Genomic DNA, 27,837 nt, shown 5'->3' with positions numbered 1-27,837 from the left:
CTGAAGAGCAAAACATCCCTGACTTTGTAGGGATAAAGTTATCATGAGAAACAACTTATTACATTTCTATACAAGCCTGCCATATGGGCAAGGACTCTAGTAAATCTCACTTAGGTAGAAATAAGGCATGGTCTGCTGGTTCATTTCTGGGGCATCACTGGCTAAAGATCCTTCCTTGGTGGTAGTACCAATGGACCAGTGGGAGGGGATGGGTGTGCCTAAAACATTTTCCTTGAAGATCCCTAATTTCTATTCAGTGGTTATTATTTATAAATTTGCCATGTCTCTTTTATGTTCTTTATGCTTTCAGCCATTACAAACTTTTGGGATGAGAAGCTCTGAGTTATCCTGAGTTGCTGTGTGACGTGGTACATCTTCTTCTTTTCTGCAATTGACTTCCCTCAAGCACCCAGGGATTTTTCACTGTCTTGTTCTTTTTTTTTTTGCGGTACACGGGCCTCTCACTGTTGTGGCCTCTCCCGTTGCGGAGCACAGGCTCCGGACGCGCAGGCTCAGCGGCCATGGCTCACGGGCCCAGCTGCTCCACGGCATGTGGGATCTTCCCGGACCGGGGCACGAACCCGCGTCCCCTGCATTGGCAGGCGGACTCCCAACCACTGCGCCACCAGGGAAGCCCTGTCTTGTTCTTATGTTGTAGAAATTGGGGCTTGCCTAGAAATCACGGAGTCTGAGAGGGAGCCCAGGCTTCCCAACTGTCCATCTGTATCTCCCATCCCTGGGTCATGTTTTATACATGTGATGAAAGTGCCCTTTATTTTGGCTAATAACGCTTCTCCCACCATAGTCCTCCCCCACCCCTGCCATTTACTTAAGGATTTTAAGCCTGTGCTTCATCTTCCCTTTATAATAGAGGCTGATGTTTCCTTCTTTGGGGTGTGAGGGGAAGGGAAAAAGACCGCTGGGGGAGGGCCAAACCTGCCCCTCAGGAGTCCTCTTACCTTTCGTGGACCCGGCCTCTTTCGTCCCCCAGAGTAACAGTCACGGTACAGTTTTTATTCAAGTCAAACTTTTCACTGTACAAATGATAGTCGGGAGTCACCCATCCGACCCAGACGCAGGAGGGGTCCTGTCCAGCAAAGATGCGAATTGCGTAGTAGCACTGCTGGGGAGAGACCACAGGGGGGCGTGAGTGACCCCCGCCCCTGTTGCGGGGAGCGGGCTCAAGAGGCAGAAATGATGCAGCAGCCCCCTTGACTCCCTTTTCTTAAAAAGCACACACTGTTCTGGGGGTGTACTGCACTACACTCTCGACTGAGTGAAGAGTTGATGAGAGAATCTGGTTTCCTTATTTTTTCCTTTTCTGTTGTGCTTTAGCCTAAAATATCAGGCGTCTAATATACCACCCTCTGCCCAGAAGATGCTGCTGCCTAGATCAGGGGCAGCCACTCAGAATGGTCAGCACAGAACCCTAACCCTCTTCTGGGTACCAGGGCTGCTAGGGAGAGCCAGGCACACCTTTGCCCTCAGAGAGAAGAGCCATGAAATTGCCCTGGGGGCCGGGGGTTAGAGAACTCGGGCTACACTTTCCAATTCTGCAGGAAGTCTAAGTTTTTTTAAGTCTTGAAAAAGATGCTACAAAAGAAAAAGCCCACAATGTGGCCAAACGTACTTTGTGTGGTCATCAGACTCAGTGACAGGCAGGGCTGAAAATTAAAGCCATTCTTGGTGGGCATTGTAACAACTTGTGAATTGTATCACTGTGTTACCATAACAACTAAAGCATTGAGGTAAGTGACTGCTTCATCATTTTCTTTATGAAACTGAGCACATTTATTGTTTTTCTATTTTGCTTCTATTTTATTTTATTATTGTTAAAATTTTTATTGGAGTACAGTTGCTTTACAATATTGTGTTAGTTTCTACCGTACAGCAAAGTGAATCAGCCATACATATACATATATCCCCTCTTTTTTGGATTTCCTTCCCATTTAGGTCACCACAGAGCACTGAGTTCCCTGAGTAGAGTTCCCCGAGCTATACAGTAGGTTCTCATTAGTTATCTATTTTATACGTAGTATCAGTAGTGCAAATGAAGTCCTTTTATGTGTAGTCTGTCCTACTTTTTGATTGGAAAAGGGTCAGCCAGACGCAACTGTGCTGGCATCTTGGCACTGGCAGCTATTAGTCATGTGACCTTGGACAAGTCATTTGTCCTCTCTGTGCCTCAGAGCGCATGATATTGTTCATCTCCTGGGGTTGCAGTGGAACTTAAGAAGGAAGGTGATACAATGTGCTCCGTGAAGTGTCCTGCACGTAGTAAGTGTGTGACATGCCGCTGCAAGAATCATACTCTTGATAGTTAACCTATGAACTTGGGGTTGCAGGATAACTTTATAGAAGGGGTGACATGCATTTCTTCCAAAGGAATTTGTGTGTGTGTGTGTGTGTGTGTGTGTGTGTGTGTTTTGGTCAGGTGCTAAAGAATGATGAGAGAAAGAAAGAAATTAAAAAGCATTGCTTTCTGACCACTGTCTAACTTGAAGAAAAAGAACCCAAAGCAGCCTCCATCTTCTGGGCTGGCTCCCTGCTCCTTTTTCTCATTTGACTGCTTTCAACATTATTCTTGGCACTGCTCAGAGAGATGGGAGAATTGATTCATAGAAGTTTACATAAAAGAGCAAACAAAAGGATTACATTAAGAGTCCCCCCCTTTCTCCCCCAACTGATGTTCATTTCAATCAGAAAGGCAGTGCTGGGTCCCTGGTGGCAAATAGGCACCAATTACACAATGATGCCCAATTAGATACTCCAGGTAGAGTTCTGCTTTGCACTGAATAACGGTTTCTCTCTCCCCCACTTGAGAAATGCCATAGATATGTTCTGGAAGCATCAAGAAGGATATTAAAAGACAGAGTAATTGGCAATTAAAGAGGATCTCTAGACAGATCTTTGCTGTAGGGGCCATATTACCAGGCACAGCAAAGAATCAAATAATTAAAACCATAATTGAGCACATTTACTTACTGTTGTTGTATGAGAGAGTATTTCTTGCATCTGTTTCCTGGGGGGAAGAAATCCATGTTTTAGTTCTTCAGGTCTATAGAGAAGCCCACAAGTCTGACAGGCAACTGATCTACCTTTAATGATGAAAGCAAGTTTAAGAAGCTGGCTCTTTCCTATACACGAGTGACCCTGACTGGTCTTGGGACTTGTTCATTTGCAACCTGATACCACCAGGCAGGGCTGTGCCTTCCAACTCTTGTCTCTCGGCCCAGGTGTAAGCTAGAGCTAGGGGGAGGTTGGGAGATGCTAATAATGTAGGCAGGGATACCTTGGAACACATTATCCTGTCCTCTTAAGCAGCTTTGCTTGTTTAAAGCTCGGTAGATAGTAAAACTCTAGAGGAAACGCGGACCAGATATACATCAACAATAAAAAATAGACATTAAAGGGAAGAAAGATAGCAAGGAATATATTCCCTAGCAGGAAGCAGGAAGTCACATTACTCAGGAGTCACACAGCTGCTGGGTTGGACACTGGCCATAGTTATGCAAAGAAGGCAGTATTTGCCTACAGAAGCTTCTAATTTCACACAAAGGCAACCACAATTGCACCCTCTCATGCACTTACATTCTTTTTACTCCAAAAACATACAAATTATAGGTTGCAAGGAGGCTAGGGACTCAGACAGCTTGGGAGGAACAGAAACTTGTTCACTGGATGTGACCCAGTTAAGCTTGATTGGTCCCCTAATTATACACCGCACACACACACGTGCACGGGCATGCACTTGTGTGCACACCCATCCTCATTTCTTCCTGACTGAAAGCAGAGGGAACCCTACTCACAGAGGAGTCCTGTGAGTTGTGCCGAGGTAGAGTGAGAAGAAAACAGACAGAAAGCCGACTTTGCAACAGACAGGGTGAGCACCTCTGAGAGCTGGAGGCTCCTCCCTCACCTTTTCTGGAAAGCATCACTGTCCAGACATGGGCTGTGACTGAAGGAGGAGTGGCACTCCACCGGCACGCTCAGGCGACAGTAGATCATGGTGGCATTGCCGTTCTGCGTGCCGAACGTCTTGTGGATCACCTTGAGGCACGGAGGGCTGTCCATGGTGCCATCGATCCTCACCACCTGGAAATGCCATGGTCCTCACCTGACACAGCCTGACTCTGACCCACCCCTCCTCCCCTCACTGACTACTTACGTCAAGGCTTTATGAGAACTACAAAGGGTGTCCTGAGTGATAACAAACCATTACACTCATCCTTACGTGGACCGTGCCCTATAAAATATCACACAGATCTGCCTCTGGCTGGGGAAATGAGGGATCTAAATTAGGGATCTAAAAATGCTCACTGGGCTTTCTGCAAGGTCAAGGATGCCAGGCAGGGGGGTAATGCAGTGTTGGATTTGCTGATGCTGACCTTTTAGGAAGGTGACAAGTGGCTAAAGGAGAAAATCTTTCCAGAGGTTTCCCCTGTCAGTGGGCATGAGAACATCTAAGGGAGAAGGCACCAGAAAGCCCAAAGCTCAAGAACAGACATCAGAGTTTCCTTGGGGGGCACTGTCTCCCACCCAGCGCCTTTCCCACCTTTACCACAGTTACAGCCTGAGCGCAGAAGCTCCTGGAGACTCCTCTACATAATGAGGAAATTCCCAGCTCCAGGGCACAAGCACTGCAGGGGATGCACTGGAGGATGAGAGATCAAAACTGGATTTTTGAAGTGTGTGTGTGTGTGTGTGTGTGTGTGTGTGTGTGTGTGTGTGTGTGTGTAGGGGTGAGGGGGGGTGGGAGGGAAGAGCAGAGGAAGTAAACAGACTTACAATAATAATTTTGTTACGATCTGAGCACTTCTCCCTGCATTCTAGACAATAGTTCCTATCCTGTGGTCCATGAGTACGCTTACATATTTTTGTGTGGTTTATATATTTTGCTAAGTGGAGGGTCTCTAGATTCTATCAGTTTGTCAAAGGGGTTCATGACCTCCAAAAAGATTTCTAAAGTAATGGCCAGGTAGGAATCAGAGAAATTAAAGTCTCTACTATTTAAGACCGTGGGGAAAAGCGGAGGATGAAGAATTGATACTTTGCTGAATTCAAACTGGGCGGGGAGTGAAGGGGACTTACAGTCTGGGGGAATCAAGCCATTGAATCTAACGCTTCGGTGGAGCTGACTTGTCTGACATCCCATCAGCCCCCCGTCCCACCCCTACGCCATGAAAAAACCATGGTGGGGCTGGGCGATACAGAGGCAAGCAGATGTAGAACCAGAATCCACATCAGTCTCCTTACAATATTTGGCTTCTCCGCCTCTCTGCTCCCCCGACAAGGTGGGAGTATCATCAACTACTACACCTCCACTTAAAAACCCGGAGACGGTTCTGCAGGAATTGAACAAAGCCTAAAAGACATCAAGTTATGAGCAGAGGAGAACCATGTTTGGAACACATGATCCTGAGCGCAGGTACTGAACTTTTTTAGGAAAACAACATTTAAGGTCTCTGGATACTGTATTGCTATAATACCGGTATAGGAATGTCTGGAGAAAACATTGTGGCCCAAAGGTTTGGGGATGGATCTGCAAGGTGTTTACCACTTGTAAGATGCCACTCAGCTGCCCCAACTAAGGTACCTGCAACGACAGCTCTGAGGGCCAGCGAGGTGACCGGGGTAGGGGCAGCCAGGGCGTGGACTTAGGCAAGCACCACCTGGGGACAGAAGCATCAGTGGGAGTTCAGGGCCTTGGTCCCCCCGGCCTGCCAGGGTCCCCGCAACGTGCAGCATTACCTCTATCTGTGGATGATCCTTGGGCACATTGACAAATGTTGGGAGGCGCTTGCTGAACCACATGGCCACGTCGCGGTTCATGTTGACAGCAAAAGGCTCAAAGCCCTCTTGGAGGCCGCACATGGTATAAAACTTGAAGGTGCTGGCGTCCATCCCGAGATTCATGCGGCCGATCTGAGACAGGCCCAGAGAGCATATGGGCACAAAGCCTGCAGAATGGTGAGGGAGCCTGGTCAGCCCGCAGGACTGTCCTGGGAAGCTGGGAGGAAGCGGAACCTTTGCTTCCTCCCAGCAGGAAAGTCTCAGCAGGAAAGACGGAAAGACGGGACGGCATCCTTTTCCTTCTTCCTGGCACATAAACTCAACAACAGGAAGTCACATGGAGTTTACGGCTGCCCTTGGTATATGGGAAAGAAAAGTGAGTCTGGTTCAAAATGATTTGTTGTAAAGAAAATCATCTAGGTAAAATTCTTCTTAAGACATAAATAAATATCAGCTGGAAAAGTAAAACCAATAAGAGAAAAAGTGAAATTCTTTATCCATGCCTTAGCTAAAATTGTTAGGCCCTGGGTAATTTTATTTTATTTTATTTATCTCTGGAGATATATATATATATATATATATTTTTGAGGTACAGTTGATTTCCAATATATTAGTTTCAGGTGTACAACATAGTGATTCAATATTTGAATTGACTGTACTCTATTTAAGGTTATTACAAAACAATGGCTATATTTCCCTGTGCTGTACAATAATATATCCTCGTTGCTTATCTCTTTGAAACATAGTAGTTTGTGTCTCTTTTTTTTTTTTTTTTTTGCGGTATGCGGGCCTCTCACTGTTGTGGCCTCTCCCGTTGCGGAGCACAGGCTCTGGACGCGCAGTCTCAGCGGCCATGGCTCACTGGCCCAGCCGCTCCGCGGCATGTGGGATCTTCCCAGACCGGGGCACGAACCCGTGTCCCCTGATTCGGCAGGCGGACTCTCAACCACTGCGCCACCGGGGAAGCACTAGTTTGTGTCTCTTAATCCCATACCCCTAACTTGACCCTCCCCACTTCCTTCTCCCTATTGGTTATCACCAGTTTGTTCTCAATATCTGTGAGTCTGTTTCTGTTTTGTTATATCCCTTCAATTGTTTTATTTTTTAGATTTCACATATAAGTGATAACACAGAGTATTTGTCTTTTTCTGTCTGACTTATTCCACTAAGCATAATACTCTCTGGATCCACCCATGGTGTTGCAAATGGCAGATTTTCATTCTTTTTTATGGCTAAATAGTATTCCATTGTATGTGTGTGTATGTGTGTGTGTGTATAGACACACACCACATCATCTTTATCCATCCATCTGTTGATGGGCACCTAGCTTGCTTCCATATCTTAGGCCCTTAGATAATTTTAAATACTGCCCCCAAACAAAACAATGCCTAAAGAATGACTTGGTGTAAACCACCCGACTTTTCTAGGTCTCAGCATCTTCTCCAGTGAAATGAGAGGTCTGATGGCTCGTGTCATTTTGAGAGTATGCTCCTAAGAAGTTTTGCATGCTAACACAATGATTCTGCTTGTTTACAAAATACAGTTTACAAACCCCATCCTCCCAGCCTTCTGCTGTAGCCCCCTCCTAAGCAGGAAAGTGAGATTTTCAAGCAGGAGACACAGAAAACTCTGTTCGCTCTTACAGTGACTGCCTCTCCAAGCTCTCTTCTATGTCCTCATCATATTATAACACTGCCAGGCAGAACAGACCCAAGGCAGAAGTTCAGATTATTTGGTGTTCTTGTTTGTAGGCTATTTATGAATCATAATTGTGGACCAACAAATCAGCAGCACTGGGAAAGCACTAATTATCCCAGATCTGGGAAGATGTGCGGCAGGCAGCCAGAGGGCAGCTGAGGCTGCCAGGAGAGCTCAGAAAAGGAGGAAGGGCTCGGAGGCTGGTGGCTAAAGCAGGGCTTGGAGTCCCTACAAGGAAAACCGTGTCACTCCTAGGATGGCGGTGCTTATTTAAGGGGACGTTTAAAGGTCTGTTTTGAGAGAATTTATGTTCAACAGTAAGTCGCTCATAGAGACCAAAGGCAAAATGCACTCGTCCTAAAACCAGTGCTTATATACTATTATCTAAGCCACAAAGTTTCTATGTAAATAAGTCTCATAAGTGAAAGATAAATCCCTCCCAAACTGAGCTGGTTGCTTTCAGAAACTATGAACTCATTTAGGACACTATTTAATACTATTTCTGAGTAAGAGAGCTCCAGTGAATTCCTAGCAATGACGGTGACATCTGTACAAAGAGCCTCCTCCCAGGACCATCGGGGACTGGTGGTCCCACCACTCGGTAAGGCAGACGGTCTGGTCCATCAGACGAGCACAGATTCATGCACCGTCCTGAGCATTGCTATGTTTCTGGCATGGCATTCGAGACTGGGATAGATGAAACTATCCCCTTCTAGAGACAGAGATTTTTACAAATGAGGAATCTTTGGAGATCTGATTCCAGTATGGAATAAGGACTGATTGTTGGCAAAACTTTTGGGTCCCTACTGGGCCAGCGGGCTCTGCTCTATGCTATGAGAAGATGTGAAGGAAGGAAAAGAAACCATCTTGATCACCAGCAGCTTACAGAAGTGGGGATGACAAATGGAACGCACAAGAGTGAATGTTGTGTGGTAAGACATGCGCACCTGCAAGAGAGTACTTTGGTTTTCAACCTGGAAGAGTACCACTACAGTAGTTTTATGTTGGAGACCTGATTTTGAAGTGTTCCATCCGTGATGTGAGCAGAGATAGGACATCTTAAGAAAGTCTCTCTTGGATGTGGAGAAAAGGCAACCCTCTTACACTGCTGGTGGGAATGTAAGTTGGTGCAGCCACTATGGAGAACAGTATGGAGGCTCCTCAAACAACTAAAAATAGAGCTACTGTATGTATGATCCAGCAATTCCATGCCTGGGCATATATCCAGAGAAAACCATAATTCAAAAGGATACATGCACCCCAATGTTCACTGCAGCACTATTTACAATAGCCAACACATGGAAACAACCTAGATGTCCATCGACGGATGAATGGATAAAGAAGATGTGATACATATATACAATGGAATATTACTCAGCCATAAAAAAGAATGAAATAATGCCATTTGCAGCAAAACGGATGGACCTAGAGATTATAATAGGGAGTGAAGTCAGACAGAGAAAGACAAATACCATATGATATCACTTATACGTGGAATCTAAAATACGACATAAATGAACTTATTTAGGAAACAGAAACAGACTCACAGACATAGAGAACAGACTTGTTGCTTCCAAGGGGTAGGGGTGGGGGAGGGCTATTTGGGTGTTTGGGATCAGCAGATGCAAACCATTACATATAGAATGGATAAACATTCAGGGAACTATATTTGATATCCTGTGATAAAGCATAATGGAAAAGAATATGAAAAAGAATGTATATAACACTTCGCTGTACAGCAGAAATTAACACAACATTGTAAATCAATTATACTTCAATAAAATCAATAAAAAAAGGAAAGTCCCTCTTCCCCTTTCTTCTCCAATAACTTGAATGATGGGATAAGTAAGCAGCAGATTCAAAAACAATGAGGACTTCTGAACAACCCAGATCATATCAATGACTTCCTAGTTATAGACCCCCTGACAATGCAAGATGCATGCAGAAAGGAAGAAAGGTCATATCTGCATGAGGTCTTTTTTCTAAAGAACTTGGGCTCCTCATTGTTCCTAAGCCATCAGCAGAGGGGACGGTACTTTGCTGAAGATAAATCTGAAGGTTTGAGGAGCTAACAGACTTGACCAAGGTTGTAAGAAGGGCAAGTGACAAAATGGGAAAAGATCCCACACCCTCTGACTCACAGAGCAGCTGACAGTCAGTGTGCAAGAGAGGGGGTGAAGGTTACAGGGGATGAATTTAAACAGCAGTTATGTCCTAGGGCAGAGGGCTGTACGCATTACAGAGCAGAGCGCTGTCCCTCTGAGGCAGAAGCCATCTCTATGGGGGGAGAGCTGAACACTGACTGAAAACAGACTCTGAAACAAAAGTCGGGGATGTCAAAGCAACAGGAGGGAGTGTCAGGGACCTCCTCGGGACTAAGTGGGCACAGAGGTGACAGCTCTGTACAGCAGCAGACGAGAAGCTAAATCCCAGGCTTGAGCCAGAAAAGAGAAACTCCAGAAAGGACCGAGAGCAAAGCTACATCTTCATGAGGCACCAGCACTTTCTCCTGGGGAAGAATACTTGAAAACTGGATATATTTAATCAGCCTCCTCCACCTGGTGGAGAGACTCTGCTCCATTTCTACAACTTCTTTACTTGAGGAGTTACAACTTCAGGTAACTTGATAACTCTGCTTGATAGACAGATAAGGGGGAACAATGATGATAAACCCTACCAGCTAATATCTATCAAGTACTTTCTAGGTGTCAGGCCCTGGGCTCAGCACTCTACAGATTTAGCTCATTATTGTGCCCATTTTACAGATGAGGAAACCGAGACCTAGCAAGTTGATAACTTACTTGCTCAAGTTCTGTCTCTTGGTAAGTATGTGGAGCCAGCATGTGAACAAGGCTGCCCGAGAGCAGTCCAGAGCAAGCAATGGGGACTGAGGCCCAGATGACTGCTTTCTAATTCTTATCTCCAGTGACTGGCTTTGAGATGAACTCCTCCTTCACTTTTCAGATGATTTTCCTAAGTGTCGTGTAGTTGATTAGTTTGCCTCTAGATCAGGCAGCTGGAGGCCTACAACCACAAAGCACTCCAGGTCCCTTGGAGGAGAGGGGCTGCCTTCTTCAAGTGGCCACACGGCTCCCTGGAGTTGATCTGGATGGACAGATCCACTTGGTAAGGCCACCTGGCATTACTGTGGACAATGTCGTGCACACACAAGGATTTGCACTTTGCACACAACTCAATTAATCCCTAGCTTCAAATGAGACTGGAGAAGTAAGAAAACGGAAAAATAAAGGGGAAAAGCAGTACTCCGTCCCTACATGCAGCCTAGTAGAAGTAATTATGCTGACATCATTGAAGAGGTTTGAGGAGAAAATCTGCAAACGGCCTTACTTGGAACCTAGATGTGCATAGAATTCCTGTTCTAGGAAAGGTATGTCAAGAACACACGCATTTAAATCCTGCAGAGGACCCCAGGTTCTGATAAACTTTGAATCACAAGGCCTCATACGGCCTTGTGATTAGGAGGAGAGTCAGCCAGGAGGTCATCTTTTTATAATTCAGGAGCTTGGAAAGAAACCAATTATCTGCACAACCCCAACCATGGATCCATTTTTAGTCCATTTCAAGCTGAAGAAAGACATTGAGAGCAAATCATTCCCAGTAATGGAAAGACTCAGATCTTGGGGAGAGGTGGTTAAATGACTGCCCAGACCATCCCTGGGCTGTTAATGAGAGTCTTAATCCAGCAGCTCATGTTTTACCCATCAATTTTAATTTTCTAAGCCTCAAAAAGATGCTGTTTGGGGACAGCACTGAGATGGTCACAAGCCTTGTAGAAAACACAGGAAACAAGAGGCCACGTTCCCCTGCCACAGCACCCATCCGGGGAGAGAATTACAGGGGCAGCTTGGGTACCAGTGTGTCTGTGCGCACATGGTGACGACACTGCCCGCAAGGAAGTTTCATCTGCTGCCTGCGGAAGAGCTGCCAGCAGAGCTGGGGGATCTGTTAAACCCTGACAGGCCAGTGGCAGGAAGAGCCTGGGAGGCTGCCCCTGCAGACGCTGAAGCTGGAGCGAGGCAGGAGGTGCCCCAGGAGAGTGCCAGGTACAGGCAGCACAGGAAACCAGCACTGAAGCCTCTTCCAGACAGCATGTTCTGAGGTCTGGGACCATGTGCAGAACTTTCTCTTCCTTTCCTTTAAATGGGATAAAAGAGAACACTAATAGCAAAGGTTTCACCGTGGAAGCTTCTGAGCTTCCAGATGCCTTCTGGTGATAACACTGTGAGCTGTGATGGTCCAGGCCAGGGAACAATGATTAGGAAAATTCTAATGAGGCCGATAAGAGTAGATCATCTATGATACAGGAGAGGATGGAGATGACAACTTATAAATAACCCAGAGGAAAAAAACCAGCCACGAATTGTAGTGCCTGCCCCCATTCCTTCCCCCAAAGGACTAAAAACTTCGCACAGCACAACTCCCTCTGGGGTAAATGGCCTGCATCAAGGCTGGGGTGCTGGTGACCAGAACACAAACATATAGGGGATTTTGCTTGATATGGGGCTATAATGCACAAAATGTTTTATTTTCGACAGATGCTTTTCCTAACAGCTCAAGGCAAGAAGTGCTGCCTCTTTCCACTTTATGCAGAGAATAGAGAGATGCTATATGGTGATTCTAGGCCTCCGGGTTATTGTCATCAAAGAAAAGCATGCAGACTCCCTTTCAACTGCCCTTCCTCTGACTCCCGAGCCATCACAGAACTGAAAGAGCCGCCCAGTTATCTTGTCTCTGTGTGATTAAAGTGCGATACAATGCTACGGTACAGTGTGTTAACACAGTACAGCACAATTCTATTCTAAAACAGAGTGCTAATAATAGACTCAGTTATTCTGAAGGTTAAATCATGTCTCTGTACACAAAAGGTCTACGAGGCATCTCTTTCATTACAGCACAGCTGATCTCTAAAAACAGAGTTCTCCTAAAACATCTCTCTTCTTTATAGTATTCTTCTGCACAAACCCTAGGACAGCTCCCCATGTCATAGAGAGTGGAGTCCAAGGATGCTGGGCCCAGATTAGACAATAAATAAAGTTTTTTGAATAAAAAGACCAAGTCTTGATGTTTGAGGCTATAATCTGCACCTTCTTGTTCTTTCCACCTTCACCTTCTGTAAATTCCATCCACAAATCTTCCAAAATGTATCATCACTCTTTCCTGCCGTTTCCTGATTCCACACTATTACTCGACTCACATTCCCTTAGAAGAAGACCCTTCTCCTCAGAGGTAGACAGCTCATATTTTTTATTTAACCTTCAGTTCCAACCCCATTCTTATAGAATTTTCATCCTGCATTGGTCATTTGCCATTTTTAACCCACCGCTTCGCATTGGTAGTTACCTTTCCGTATTTTCATCTGATTTATTTTTCTAACTAGAAAATGAACTCCTTAATTTTGCTACTATTTACAGTTGTGTATACTTTAGACCACTGCTTTTCATACCTTAAAGTGCGTAGGGACCACCGGACTGTCTTGTCTGAATGCAGTTTCTGAATCAGTAGGACAGGCATGGGGTCTGAGAGTCTGCATTTATAACAACTGGACCACACTTTGAGTAGCAAGGCTTTAGACTTTACAGAATTCTTAGAACTCTGCACATAGACAAGAGTCTTGTCTCCTCCTTAGGTTGAGCCAAAGTCTCATAGGCAAGTAACCTCCCCGAATCCACACTCAGGGGAGCCATAACAAGGTCTCTGGTCTTTGGACTCTTCCTGCTCTAGGGAGCTACGCTCCTTGGGGATGAATCTGAATCTTCTAATTCTTCATTTTCCTCCAGCCTCATGAAGAGAGCACTGCCTGTGATGGGTACTTGGTAAATATCTGTTTCCAAAGAGCAGTGCCAGAGGATACTCTTCTCCACTGCCCTCATGCCCACCGACATGATTTCCCCCTCTTTGCCTCTGAACCAGTGCATAAACCATTCTTTCTGCTGGCAACATCTTTCCCAGTTGTTTCCAAAAACATATTTTTCAAAACTTTGATTTTAAACCTTTTTAGAAGGCATTAAAATATGACCCCATCTGGCTTCAGTCACCCTGTCTTTCTAGGAAAATACGTTGACTTGCAACATTTCTATTACCCCAAATATGTGGCTCTTAGAAAAATCTTTAAAGCTCTTTTAAGGTACAGTTGGATATGCATGTTGCAGATAATAGATGTCTGCAAAAAGTGTGAAAGTGATTTGTAAAGCTAAAACACATTGTAAATACATAATATTAAAAATACATACTCATAGAGTCCTCCTGCCGATGCAGGGGATACGGGTTCATGCCCCGGTCCGGGAAGATCCCACATGCCACGGAGCGGCTGGGCCCGTGAGCCATGGCCGCTGAGCCTGCGCGTCCGGAGCCTGTGCTCCGCAACAGGAGAGGCCACAACAGTGAGAGGCCCGCATACCGCAAAAAAACCCCCCCAAAACATACTCATGTATTTCTGCTGCTCTTGCCTGTGCAGTTTTATCTTTTTTAACGTTCAGGGTGGGGAGGGAGGACTGCTTCTTTTTGTAAAGTCTCAGAAATTTAAAGCTACCAGGAACCCTAATCATTTACAGAGGGGGAAACGAGGTAAAAAGACATTAAATAAAGTCAACCCGAGATGTCACAGGTGGGAAGGGCAGAGGCAGGACAGGAAACCAGGCCTCCTGACCCAGAGCAGCCTCTTTTCCTCTCGACCTCCCTGCCTCCTTCTCGTCTGTACTGAAGCAGCAGACAGTGGCAAAGCACCAAGCACAGGGGTGTGACCACAGCTGGTATTAAGTCACTGCCATAGAATTTTACAACTGAGAAGGATGTTGGCACTTATGCAGTCTATCATCCTGTTTTCTGGTACAGATGTAGGAGGCAAAGCCCAGAGAAGTCAAGCCAAGCCTGTCTGGGAGCCACACAGTTTGTTAGGAGCGAGTCAGCTAACTCACAGTCCGGTACTCCCTTCTCCTGGTGCCAACAGCCTCGGTACATAACGTAGCTCTGTCGATGGGAAATAAGAGGCGCCCATCGCTCCTCTGTGTAGCCAGAAGCACTGCCCTGACTGCAGTCTATTCACGGCCATTAACAAGTGCAAGTGTGCTTGGGTTTCATAGCATGCTTGACTTTCAAAATAAATTCTGTTTCAGTCAAGGGAACAGCTAAGTCAAACTTCTGTGTTTCAGTGATTCTCATCAAAGCATCAAGTTCAATTACACAGACATTCAGATTGACAATTCAATTCAGAATATGAGGATAATTCTTTAACTCACCAACTTTTCTCTCCTGCCAGGGATATCAGTCCACATGCAATTAGCATTTCCTTTGTGATACCGGGAAACGTGAGGTACCTTAACATGCCAAGGCACAGGGCAGGGGATTAGAGGAGAGCCCCTTGGTCAGCCTCTCGGCAAGTTTAGTTACACTGCACACATCAACTATCACATAATATTATTTGTCTTGATCCTTCAAAAATGATAGTATAAGATCTCATCTTCACCACCAGGGTTTCAAATCTGCAAACGTCAGTGTGTCCTAAGTGAGGAGGTAGAAGATCTCACCCTGCTCCCTAGATTTCCTTTCATCTCGTAGAGGTGGAAGAGGGGAAGGCTGGTGGATTTACCATTGTCAATCTCGTAGTCAGCGAAGGCAAGCTCAGAGCCTTTGTTGGTGATCAGCAACTCCCCATTCAGCGTGAAGATCATTGAAGCATCATCCAGGTTAATCATACATCCAACCACATCTCCTGGCTGCCAGGTCCGTCCAAAATACCCACTCCCTTGATGCCAACGCTGGCCCTAGAAAACAAGAGCGAGGGCTTAGAGAAATGGAGGTCCTAGCCTAGAGGGCCCTGTACTACTGGAGGAATGACCCCATGAATAATTTCTCCTAATGGGCAGTGGTACCTGGTTTCTACAAGGCACTTCCCTTTCTACCAAGGACAACTCACAGGGAGAAGTGGTCTATCTACAGATGAATGAAACCAAGATATACAAGGCTCATCAGAAAAGGTGGCCTGAGTCTCCCAATACCTAGTCAGCTACGAAAACAAGCCGAACTCCCTCTAAGACAAAGTGGTAAGATTTTCCCTCATACTGGCTGCACTGTGTTCTGTGAGCCTCCCCTGGAGAGGGGAACATGGGCTCACAGGCAAGGCAGATACGGAGGTGACTATGGAAAGGACGAGAGTGTGCAGCCCTCCCCTTCTCCAGAGGAAAGAGTGAAGGGACAAACACTAAGTGCTGATCATTCTATGGTCTCAATTAGCCAGTGCGGTGGCTCCTCCCTCTTGAAGCCAGAGATCCAGATACTCAGCACTTTTCACTTCTGGGGAAATATTTGAAGCAGAAAAACCCGGACTGAGGACATGCGGACACACCAGCCAGACTCACCCTGCTGCCTTCAAACACAAAGGCTTGGTCATCGGCCCCCAGCTCAACGTCAGGCCGACAGCCTGGCCTGGCCCAGCCGACACGCATGTCTCCTCCGGTCACTACCTCAAACTCAAAATACCACTTTCCAGATCTCACTGCATAAGAGCGCTCTACCCGGAAAAAGCGGATCTTGTCTATGCTGACTTTCTCCACAGCTGGGTCGGCTATCGAGAAGAAAAGGGAGTAGAGGGTGCAGGAGGGAGAGAGAGAACATAGGTTTAATATTTAGGGAGCATGCCTCAAAAGACTTTCAACAACAAAGGCTGACGACAGATCTCCTACTAGCCAATACAGCATTCTGTTCATAATGTAATCACCACTGTCACATTGTATCCTAATAACAATACAAGCCACCGTTCAGTGAGTGACTGCTTTGCCGTAGAAACTAAATCTCGGTTCTTCCTCACAATAATCCTACAAATTCAGTATTACTGTCTTCCTCTTACCGATGAAGAAACTGAGGCTCAGAGAGCTTCACCTGTTCAAGGTCTTAGACCCCATAAACCAAGGAGAGCAAAGATTGGAACCCAGGTCTTTCTTCCTCCAAATCCATCCCCTTAACCAGGTTTTACTGTCCCACTAGCCTATGGTATCCCCTGGGGTATGAGATGGCAGTGACATGTTAAATAACCATAAGCTGGTGATTTGAATCAGTGCTAGAATTCAATTTAGAGATGACATTACCTGGCCCCAAAGTAAGCTGCTATTCACATGTTTGGAAAACAAGAGAAATAAAGGTAACTTGGTTTTGTGACCGAATATCCTGAAAAGCTCGGCTACGCTGGAGGATAACTTACTCCCTGTGGGATTATGTCATAGACGTGCTCGTTACAGAAACATCTGTCAATGCGACACTGCTTTATTATCAACATGGCCCCTCCTCCCTCCCCCCACTTCTAAAATACACCATTGAGTTTAGCACTCTTTAGCACCACCAGCATTTCTAATAGTGCAAGTCAGACCTGTTGAAAGTTAGCATTCTGCCAGAAGAAGACCTGTTTAGTAAACTGGGGCCAGAGGGAACAATCTCCGCTGATTACCTAGTTCTTGGTCTGATGGCTCAATGTTATAGCCATAGCCAACAAAAGTTCGAACAGCTTCACGAAGGCTATCCCTATTTGACTTCTTGGTACGCTCATCCAATAATGCATATGGCACCAGACGGGGATTTCTTTTGTTCTTTAAATCCTATGTGAAGCCAGAGAAAAGAGATGCTGAGAAAATGCATTATCATCTTTACAAAGAGCTTGTCCCACTCACATACTCCCAGCAACAGTCCTGGTTTCCTCGGGTGAGTCTGCTAGCTCTTCTCCCAGTGCCTTGATATTTACCAATGTACATATTTGCTGCTTCAAGATTAAATGAGTATAAATGGAAAATTTGTACTAACATTCAAAACTAGCAGTAAAAAACCCATTTCAATAATGCCAGCCTGTGAATAAAATGAAGTGTCATGAAATTGGTTAGAAACCTCCACTCCCAAGGCAAGGCAGATGGGGGTTTGCGTAACTATTCCCTTACGAAAGAGCATGCCATGATTCAAACAGTTATGGCCTCCTCACAACAGATTCTTTTTTTAAATTTATTTTAAAAATTTATCTATTTTTGGCTGCACTGGGTCTTTGTTGCTGTGCGCAGGCTTTCTCTAGTTGCAGTGAGCGGGGGCTACTCTTCGTTGTGGTGCGTGGGCTTCTCATTGCGGTGGCTCCTCTTGTTGTGGAGCACGGGCTCTAGGCATGCGGGCTTCAGTAGTTGTGGCACGTGGGCTCAGTAGCTGTGGCTTGCAGGCTCTAGAGCGCAGGCTTGGTAGTTGTGGCACACGGGCTTAGTTGCTCTGCGGCATGTGGGATCTTCCCAGACCAGGGCTCGAACCTGTTTCGCCTGCATTGGCAGGCGGATTCTTAACTACTGAGCCACCAGGGAAGTCCCAACAGTTCTTAATAGACATCTCTGCTCACAGAGAAACATCTGAAAAGGTGGCAGAGCCACAGTGGGGCCATTTCATTGTAGTAGGCACATATTTGTATTACAGTCCTCCTCGGTTCCTTAATGGGGTCTAAGAAGACAATAATGACAACAGCAGTGACAAGTCATCATAACCTAACATGCTGTTTTGAACCCCCAACTCCCTTCCCTGCCACAGTTTCCACAGTTGTGGTCTTCTTGGTTCCAGACGCCTGCAGGTTTGGAGGCTCAGGAATGAATGAACACGTGTGCACACAGCTATCCTTGAACTTCCCTGATACTGAGCCCGGTACTTACTGAGATGAGGGGGGCATTTCAGAGTGAGAGGTGTACCAGATGGTTTGGGCCGAACCCTGGTTCTAAACTCCACTTAATTCCTTGCTGGGCTCTCAGGCTGCCTCTGGATAAACTAAGAACCCTGCCCAAGAATCTTGGCCCTGCGGACTGAAGTAAGGGGGCACAGGCTTCTTGGTGGGCTAGTCTGCCTCTCTCCTGGGCTAGCTTCCCCTTCAGTGGTAGATACTTGGGACCATCCCAGAAATACTGCTGAGCTGTGACCTTGATTTATGCGAGCCTTACCTTGGCCTTGGAGAGTGCACGAAAGCTCAGCACTCCATGAGGCAAGCAACAAGACGGGGAATGAGAGAAGATGCGGCCAGTGGCCATATACACAGGGCAACATATCACAAGTGAACCAGACCAACAAAGGAAAGGTAAGTCTATCCATTGCTGAAAAACTGGAATTATGCCTGGAGTTAATATCAATGTGACCATTACAAATTCCATCCAGCCCCATGATTCTATAAATAATGAATGTGCTGAGGCATGAGGAACAGAGTGCAAGGGCAACCTCCACTTTCCAATCTAATACCCACCAAAGCAAAATGGCATTTTAATGCATGATCACATCTCCTGGCTTCTCCAGCAGGCCTGACCCAGCACTTCTCACCTGTTGAATGCCATAGGTCCATCCTTGTCTTATTCTGTCTTTTGCCCAAACATTGTGTGCATTTTCTGCAAGCTTATCCACTAACATTTCTTGAGGAGGTAACAGCTTCACATCAGACAAATCCAAAGGGGCTGGCTTATAGCCATTGGACATCATGTAGCTACAAGTAAATGGAAAATATATATTTTAAACAGAACTGTACGGCTCCCCCATTCCAGATTTTAGACCAATAGCACAGGGTCAGAACACTAGGAAAATAAGGCTACAGTCACAGATTCTATCTTTGGCAGAATGGACAGCTCAGCTCTTTCTCAAGTCTTTAGAAGAAGACCCTCATCCACCATCCTTTTTGCCAATGCATGTCACAGCTTAAGGCGACTGTTGGAGAAAGTGGATGGTCTGTGCAAATCCACCCTTATTCCTAAGAAAACTACTCTGCCCTACAAACGATGGGCACATTCAGTGTAACGTAACATCACCCGGAGCTCCTTGGTCTCGCTTCAAAAGCACAAAAGCTTATGACCACATTGGCATGGACAGGACCTTGAGCCAAACGGTTTCTTACAAATCAGCAAAGAATGATCACTCAGTCTTGGAAAACTAAACCTTCATTTTGAGAAGTTTAAAAAATCATAACATTGGAGAGTTTGTGAGCCTGAATGATCTTCATGGTTTGCTGTCCAGTCCAGGAGTCACAAATGTCTGTAATTCGACAGATAATTTGATAGATAACGTGAAGACGGGAAAAGCTCAGCGTGAGTCCGGGTAGACACGTCGTGTGAGTGGAGAGGAGCAGGGCCCTGTGTGGAGTGACTCACAGGAGAGTAACTGACCACAGTCATGTGGGAATGTGAGTCCAGAGGCATCCAGGGCCCCAAGGCCACAGACTGCCCAGATCAGGGCCAGAGCCCAAATGTGATGACCTGCAGACCAGTGCTACTCGACCCAAGAACCTGTGAGCAGCGCGAGATACAAGGTCGACTGTAGGCATGATATTGCCCCTCATCCACCTTCTAGGGATGCCTGACTTTGGGCAGAGTCAACATGTGTTGTTTGCTGAGCACCGCCCCCAGCCACCTCTCAGCTGCTGCCTCTCAGATGAGCTGCTCTTGGCACCAGGAGCTGCCTCTGAGAGTGGAGCTTGGCAGCTTGGGAGTTTCACAGGGAGGAAGGGGAAGATAAGCATCTGATTAAGAGCTGGCACTGCCTTGGCTCATAAGTCATTACGACACCTGGGTGTGAATGCGTGCGCACCCGAGGCTGGCACATGTGCGGGTGAGCAAGTGAGCCAGGGGATGCGCCCGTGGGCTCGCATCTGAATGTGTGAGAACACATGGCTCGGTGAATGCACGGACGAGAGGGAGAGGACACATGCAGATTTAGGGGCCAAATTAAATCTTGGCAGTGACACACATTTCCACAAGGGACTTGCAAGTTTGGCCCAGTGACAGAGGACTGAATCTTTGCTGTGGCTACCGACGATCTTCAAGCTCCCGTGCCAACTGCTATTCTTATAGACCAACACAGCGTATCCATCTGAGTGCCACATCTGGCTCAAAACTAACCATAGTAGATAGCAGTATAGGTCCAGGCAGAAGCACTGAAAATACTCTACTTCAGCCGGCTTCCGTCTGGGGGTTTCAGGGCAGTCTAGGTACCTGGTGGAGACATCCTGAGCTGGTGCTAGAAGTATCTGGGGCCATCACCCGCCTCTGTGTGTGGGCCTCCTGTCCTCCCAGTTTAAAAATTCAGACTGAAGCATTAAAGTCTCTGACCATTAAATGATCACCTACTTTTTGGGCAACTTGACCTTCCTGAGATCCTCCTCAGCAGCTGGGTTAACGTGAGCGATGTGGCACCCCAGGGCCAGGAGGGTTCTGTGACGTAACGGAGAGAGGAAACAAGGGTCAACTGCGAGGTGAAGGACAGTGAGAACCCTAACCTGTGTCTGAAGTGATAAAAACAGACAATATTCATTCACTTAGACCAGAGGTTACCGAACTTTTTCTGTAAAGGGCGAGAGAGGAAACGTTTCAGGCTTTGTGGTCCTTATGTCTCTGCTACAACTACTCATCTCTGCCGTTACAGAGCGAAAACAGCCATAGAAAATACACAAAGTGATGAGCTTGGCTTTGTTACAATAAACTTTTTTACCAAAGTGAGTGGCTGGTTAGACTGGCCTGTGGACCTTAGTTTGCCAACTCGTGATTTAGACGGTAGCAAGAATGCAACAAAAAATTAGCTAATAGCCCCTTTGGGAGAACCCAGAGGTCAGCAAGTATTTCCCACGTGCTCCCTGTACGAAGCGTCTTGAGCTGTGTTGGACACCATGAGGTTCCAAAGCCACATCCTCAAGAAGGGTCAGTGTGATGGAAGACATCACATACAGGGAGCCTGTGAGACAAAGCAACCTGACAGAGCATCATTATACCAGCAAGACCACAGTGTTAAAAAGTTCTGCACCAACTGTCAGACAGAGAAATACAATGCAGAGAAGCACAGGTAAGAAGCACAAAGGGAATTCGAGAAGCGAGATATAAAATGGGGCTAAAAAAATGAAGATCTGAATCAGGGTTTAAACCACAGGTGGGATCACAGAGAAGCTAAAAGTTACTTTTAAATTGAATTTTTGTGAATTAAACCATGTTTTCCCATTCATTTTTAGAAATGCCTTATCTTTTAAAAAAATGTTTATCATCTCATTGAACCATTACAACAATTATATAGAGATAAGAACTATTGCTATCCTCATTTTGTAGATGAGAAAATGGAGACTTAGAGAGGTTAAGTTGTCCAATTCCAGTATGACCTAGAACCTACTATATATCTTATCTTCTTTCCTTGATTATACATGAAGTAGAAGAGGCACTTGATCCTTTGATTCTAAGTTTCTCTTCTTTTTTTTCTGCCTACCTTTTCCCTGTCCCTGGCAAATAGCAAATGGTCTCTAAAGAACTATATATGCTAAATAACAATAGTAGATGTGTTATTCACCATGCTGAATCCTTTCATGGCATGAATAATCCCCATCCTGGCTAATCTGTCAGAATGCATCACGTTTTCGAGAGACAACAGGTTTGTCGTTTAGTTATAAGGCATTAAATCATCCACTCACTGTTTAATCCAAATTCAATTCAATTAAACACTCACTTTAAGGTTTCAGTTGACATTTGTAGGTTATAATTCTTCTCAGTTTCAGGTAGCTTTGAAAACTCAACAAGGCAGGGGTGTTGTCTTTTGTTGTCATCCCGTATCTAGGTGACAACATAAGAAAGAATATAATTTAAGTTTTGACAACTGGCACTGCCTTGGGAAACAGAAAAGACACGCTTTTGAAACATGGCCCAGGTAATTCATATCAGGCAAGACAAAGACAGTTATTTGCTGATAGGCAAATAGACGATCTTCTCTCTAATAAATGATACACGCCGTCCCCAGGCTGCCAGTGGCTTGTGTTCTGTGGACTGCTTCTAGTCAAGTGTCTGCATTCAGAACATACTTTCCTAGAGAAGCCATTTTATGCGTGGTAGCCATGCTCCTGCCTGTCCAAAACTCATGGAACCATAGTGCCACTGCAGGGCAGCATTCTTCAGAACATAAAGGACTACAGAATCTGGGCCAGCACTGTCCAATAGAAGCACAAAGTCAGCCACCAATGTGAACCACATTTGTGATTTCAAACTTCCTAGTAGCCATATGAGAAAAGCAAGAAAACAAAAAACAAAAACAAAACAAACAAACGAGAAAACCAGGTGAAATGAATTTTAATAATGTATTTTACTTAACCCAATATACCTGGAACCTTACCATTTTAACAAGTAATTAATATAAGAAATTATTTCTGAGCTACTTTATATTAGTTTTTCATAGAAAGTCCTGAAAATCCAATGTGTATTTTACGCTTACAGCACATCTCCACTCAGACTAGTCACATTTTAAATGCTCAGTAGCCACATGTGGCCCATAGCTACTGTATTGGACGGTGTAGATCCAGACGTTAACTAATTCATTCCACAAACATTTGTCGAATGTCTACTATGTGGTGGGCGGTGAGCTAGACCTTAGGAGTTCAGTGGTGAGCTGGGGTAGCCCCAGCCCCATGAAGGATACAGTCTGATGGAGTAGTAACACAATCATCATAGAAATAAATTTACAATTGCAATTGTAATTCGTTCTCAAAGGAGAGGTTTGTGGTGTTAAAAGAGCATACAGCAAAGAGGTGGTCGTATATAAGGAGGATATTTATGGGAGCTATATCAATATATAAGTGCTAGAGTGCAGGGACACTTTCACTAACTAAGCTGGAATGTGCATAATCTGAGAGTGTCAGGGTCGTAGGGAGCTTCAGAATCACAGATCCTTCTGCCCTCAGACATGACCTTATACAAGTCACAGAACAAAGTCAATTTACATCCTCTTTGAAAAATGTTTTCTAGCGAAAGAGATTCCTTAACCTCCTCCGCGTGTCCATTAATCTTAGTGATGCATCTGAAAACCACACTAAACAAATTCTGATTCACAACAATGAATCAGCCTCTTTTCACTAGCCATGCAGAGAGAACAGCTTTTTCTGAAGAGAAAGGGAGATGCGACGCTCTGAAGGAGGAGCTAAGGGTTGACCACATTCGATATTCCCTGAAGAAAAAGACCAGCATCTGGGAGTTAAGAAGGAGACAGGCTCCTGGGTCTGTCTGTGCAGTGCTGGTCTCCCCAGTACTCCTGACTGCAGTTCAACAAACTCCCAAGCAAGGCTGCTGTACTCAGTGAGAGCTGGATGGGAGTCAGTAAGAACCAGTGGGTTTGGGCTTGTGAGGTTTGTTTCTCATTTGAGTCTTTGAAGAACGCTTCCAGGTAACAAGGCAACCCAACCTTCCACCCTGGCCCGGCCACTCAAACACACACCTTGCCAAAAGTCCAGCCAAGCTCTATCTTATTCATTCCCCAAAGCTCGTGGATGTTTTCAGCCAGCCTGTCTCGGATCTTCTCTAGGTGAGGTGGTAAAACAACCTAAAAGGAAAAGGAATAAGTGAGAAGTGAGAACTGCAAGAATCAACTGTACTGAAATCTGTCATAAAATCTAGACAGATCGTGTGCCCCAGTTGAATTCTCTACACATCACCCAGGAGGGGCTACTTCTAGAGATTCCTTCCTCTCTTGGCTTCCCCTGGACCATATCTCCCCTTCCTCTATACTCTCTCCTTGGGAGATCTCATCCACTTGTAGATGGTCACTCCTGACCATCCAGCCTCCAGCCATGGTCTCCCCTGAAGTTCAGACCTACTATTCCAACTACCTGCAGGATTTTCCCACCAAAGTGAACTCAGCATGTTATTCAAAGCTGAATTCATTATTTTTCCTTCAAAACCTTTTTCTTGTCTTATTTGTACTTTCTCTTCTCGTTGAATGACCCCACCATAAAGTCATCTCAGTGTCTTTTCTCTTGGCATTACATCCCCCACCAACACCACCTAATCAGTCACAAAATCCAACATGTTTATTTCCTAATCATCTTTCTGAAGGTTCCCCTCCTCTACATCACTCAACCTCGTTATTTTCTACCCGGACCATCGCAAGAGCTTTACAATTGGTCTCCCCAACTCCCCGCCAGAGTGATGAGCTCACGGCAACACAACCACATCAAAACACTCTCCTCCTGAGTACCTCCAAGTGCCCCTTGACACTCCCAAGACACAGACTAGATGTATTAATCAAGCATATAGTGCCATTCTTCAGTCCTCTCGTCACGGTCCTCCCAAACACATCCTTTCAAAGCTCCTGAAATTCCCCCCAAAGGTCACACCGTCGCTCAGTTCTGTGCCCTTGCACACGGAACCTTAATTCTTATTAGTACTCCCCATGATACACATAATATGTATACTTCCTACCCCCATGTTACATGGCAAATGACAAAGACTTTCTCCTTGGACCAAGCTCTAGATGGGTGCTTCTGAGCCATTTCTGACTAGGCTCGATCCTTGGGCCTTGTCCTCAAGATCCCAGTTTTAGCTAGAATCTTGCTAAATTAGTTTAGTGACAATCTGCACCCTTGATATGTGATCATCCTCCATGTCTGATCAAACTTATTCATCCCCCATCCTCCCCCAGGTGATATCAGATCTATCTGACCTGCCCTCAGTAAGAATCCTGTTAGATCAGTTTAGCAAGAATCCATCCCAACCCGTGATGTTCCTCTTAGTAATTTTCCGTCACTGACACGCCCACTCCACCTGCACCCCAAACCTGCTCCTTGGCTGTAAATCCCCAGTTGTTTGTGCTGTATTCAGAACTGGCCCCAGCTCTATAGTGGAGTTCCTTTCCCCCTACTGCAATAACTTCTAAGCAAAAATCTGTCTTTACCCCTTTAACTGCTGTCCAGCTCTGGTCTTAATACAAACCCCCTCAGTATTTATCCTTCTGGAGTTAGCTCAAATGCCTCACTACCTTTTGGAGGTCTTCCCCAGGTACCTTCAGGAAAAGTTTCTCTGTGTTTTCCTGGTACCTTGCTCATGTCTCTCCACAAAGGTCACAAACTGGGGACTCAAATTTCTCTTTTTTTCCCCCTTTCTTTAATTTACTACTACTACAATTATAACAGTAAACAATTCATTACTGCCATTTTCACTTATTAGTCGATAGCTCCTAAGAAATAGGAGATATCATATAAAAATCCAGATTTCTAATTTCCCTTGACCAGTTGAGAGACTGCTAACATAGGCCCCACACTTTTGCCTGGCAACTAGTCAGCTGGGGCTAAGAAATGGCCCCCTGCTTTAGGAGGGCCTGCACACTTGACCTGTTTCCCTTCCGTATCACCTCCTTGGCTCCTACAATTCTAGCTCTATTATAATGATTATTAGCGTTTCCACTACTTGCAAAAAACCCAATTATTTTCAAGGAGGGGAGCTCATGGAAAAAAACGTATATATTTTTTTTTTGTAGAAAAAGTATATTAAGTCAGTGATGTATAAGGAGACCACAGAGAAAAGTAGCAATAAAATATTTTAACTATGTGTCATAACCACTATTGGCCTTTCAACTAAAGACACGCTTTAAAAAAAAAAACAACTTATTATTGAAAAGTCAAAGTTAAGCAGCATAATGTTTTGATAAGGAGCAAAGTGGGGAAAATTATTAGTAAACCAATGACAACTGTATTTGAGTTTTATTGGTTAACTAATTTAATCTGTTTAAATTAATCACAGCCTGAAGGGGGATTTCCATGTGAAGGAACCACTTGCTTCAGCAAAAGGGGGAAATGTGGAAAGAAGCCTCCACAAACAATCCTACATCATAATTTCAGTGACCTTAACTGGTGACTAGCTAGGATAGAGTAATATTGGCTTGGTAACTGCCTCCTGGGTGTCTGGGGCCTGAGACTGACATCCCCAGGGAAGGCTGCTAGGAGCTGGGCTCCTCCCCCGCAGCGCTCAGCAAGGGCCTGGGGGTGCTTCAAGCACTGGACACAGGTAGCACTGAAGGATAGGGATCTAGTCAACAACATTTTATCTGCAAACTGGTTAATGTGCCCCAAGCAGGATGGAGTTGACTGTGTATCTTGTATTTAACTTCTCTTTAGACAATAATTTCACAGACTGATAGATTCTAAAAAATTACAAAGTCTCATTCAAAATAATAAATTGCACCTTTCCAAAGAGAACTTCCTTATTATTTGATTCCCAGCAACATTTCCCTCATTCCAGGGTCTATACATATTCAGCTTTGGGTCCAGACATCAAAGTTCATCTGGCTTGTTGATTTATCTCCACTCTTTGATTTTCAAATCTTCTTTTCTGTATGTTTAGAAACTCTTCTCACTCTGGTCCAGTACTTCTTTCCTCCCTCATCAAAACCTCCCCTCATTCTTTTGAACTCTCTTTGAGGCTTGCTTCCTCCAGGAAGCCTTTTCTGAGTGATACATAAGTCTCTGATAACTTGGTAAGGAGGGCAGCACAGAGAAGTAGGAATCATGTCCATGAGTACAACCTCTCCCTGCTTGGGCACTAACCACCTCGTGTCCACAGAAAAGCTAGTTTAGTTCTTTGGCCCTCAAACTTCTTATCTAAAATGCACAGCAAGCAGATGATCCGATTCCTAGGATGACCTCTGACTCACAAACTCCTACCTCGTTTCCTATCAACATTCTCAACGCCAGCTACATTCCTGGTGTACTAGGCTCTGTGAAGCAGGCAGAGAGACACTGTGATTTCTAGACAATGAGAATTCACAATCATTAGCCATAGGAGGTAAGAAGCAGACGCGTGACCACGCACACAGAGCTGAATGTAATAGGGTCATAGAGATATTATGGGAAAATATACTCTAGAGACCATCTACAGGTTAAAAGAGCCATACTCCTACAAACTATTATCCCAAGTGCCTCAGAGACAAGGGGCCTTTACATTTATTTTCTCTAACATCTAGAATAGTGATGTGAATAGCACTGGCATGGCAGAGGCACTGGAAAGCTGTTGTATGTTCCTCATCATAACTGTGTGAACGTGTGTCTCTCAAAACAGAGACCCTGGGAAGGGAAAGAAAATGTCCATTTCGAAGTGAGAGAGTGGCATGGACTTATATACACTACCAAACGTAAAATAGATAGCTAGTGGGAAGCAGCCGCATAGCACAGGGAGATCAGCTCGGTGCTTTGGGACCGCCTGGAGGGGTGGGATAAGCAGGGTGGGAGGGAGACACAAGAGGGAGGGGTTATGGGGATATGTCTGTACGTATCGCTGATTCACTTTGTTATACACCAGAAACTAACACAACGTTGTAAAGCAATTATACTCCAATAAAGACTTAAAAAAAAAAAAAGAAAATGTCCATTTACCAGCACCTTCTGAGGTCTCCATGCTCTCCCCTGTTGCTTTCAGTTTTACTTCCCACGCTTCTCCTACCTGCTCCTCCTCCAAGCATCCAGCCACAGGAGAATATTCATTGCCACCTGTCCCTATTTTGTGTTTCTACTTCCAGGCTCTTATTCATCCCATTCCTGTTACTTCACCCCTGGACGCC

At 45.2% G+C, this 27,837-nt stretch overlaps 1 protein-coding gene across 1 annotated transcript in view; it reads right to left on the bottom strand.

The window, feature by feature from the left end:
• The window catches only part of RYR3 (ryanodine receptor 3), a 373,779-nt gene that overhangs the window by 199,010 nt on the left and 146,932 nt on the right, over positions 1 to 27,837 (bottom strand). Inside the window, exons 24-34 of the mRNA XM_089906254.1 lie at positions 23,725 to 23,829; positions 21,973 to 22,076; positions 20,616 to 20,699; positions 18,823 to 18,982; positions 16,949 to 17,096; positions 15,867 to 16,072; positions 15,098 to 15,272; positions 5,752 to 5,960; positions 3,920 to 4,095; positions 2,986 to 3,022; positions 960 to 1,123 (exon numbers count right to left, since the gene is read on the bottom strand). Of these exons, the coding sequence (XP_089762380.1) occupies positions 960 to 1,123; positions 2,986 to 3,022; positions 3,920 to 4,095; positions 5,752 to 5,960; positions 15,098 to 15,272; positions 15,867 to 16,072; positions 16,949 to 17,096; positions 18,823 to 18,982; positions 20,616 to 20,699; positions 21,973 to 22,076; positions 23,725 to 23,829 (1,568 nt within the window). The remainder of the gene's footprint in view (positions 1 to 959; positions 1,124 to 2,985; positions 3,023 to 3,919; positions 4,096 to 5,751; positions 5,961 to 15,097; positions 15,273 to 15,866; positions 16,073 to 16,948; positions 17,097 to 18,822; positions 18,983 to 20,615; positions 20,700 to 21,972; positions 22,077 to 23,724; positions 23,830 to 27,837) is intronic.

The sequence above is a fragment of the Delphinapterus leucas genome, chromosome 2 (assembly GCF_059928025.1).
Source record: "Delphinapterus leucas isolate spDelLeu-1000000601 "Yukka" chromosome 2, BTC_Dleu_Yukka2, whole genome shotgun sequence".
Lineage (NCBI taxonomy): Eukaryota > Metazoa > Chordata > Mammalia > Artiodactyla > Monodontidae > Delphinapterus > Delphinapterus leucas.
The sequence above is the reverse complement of the archived record's forward strand: the minus strand, read 5'-3'. Positions and strand labels throughout refer to the sequence as shown.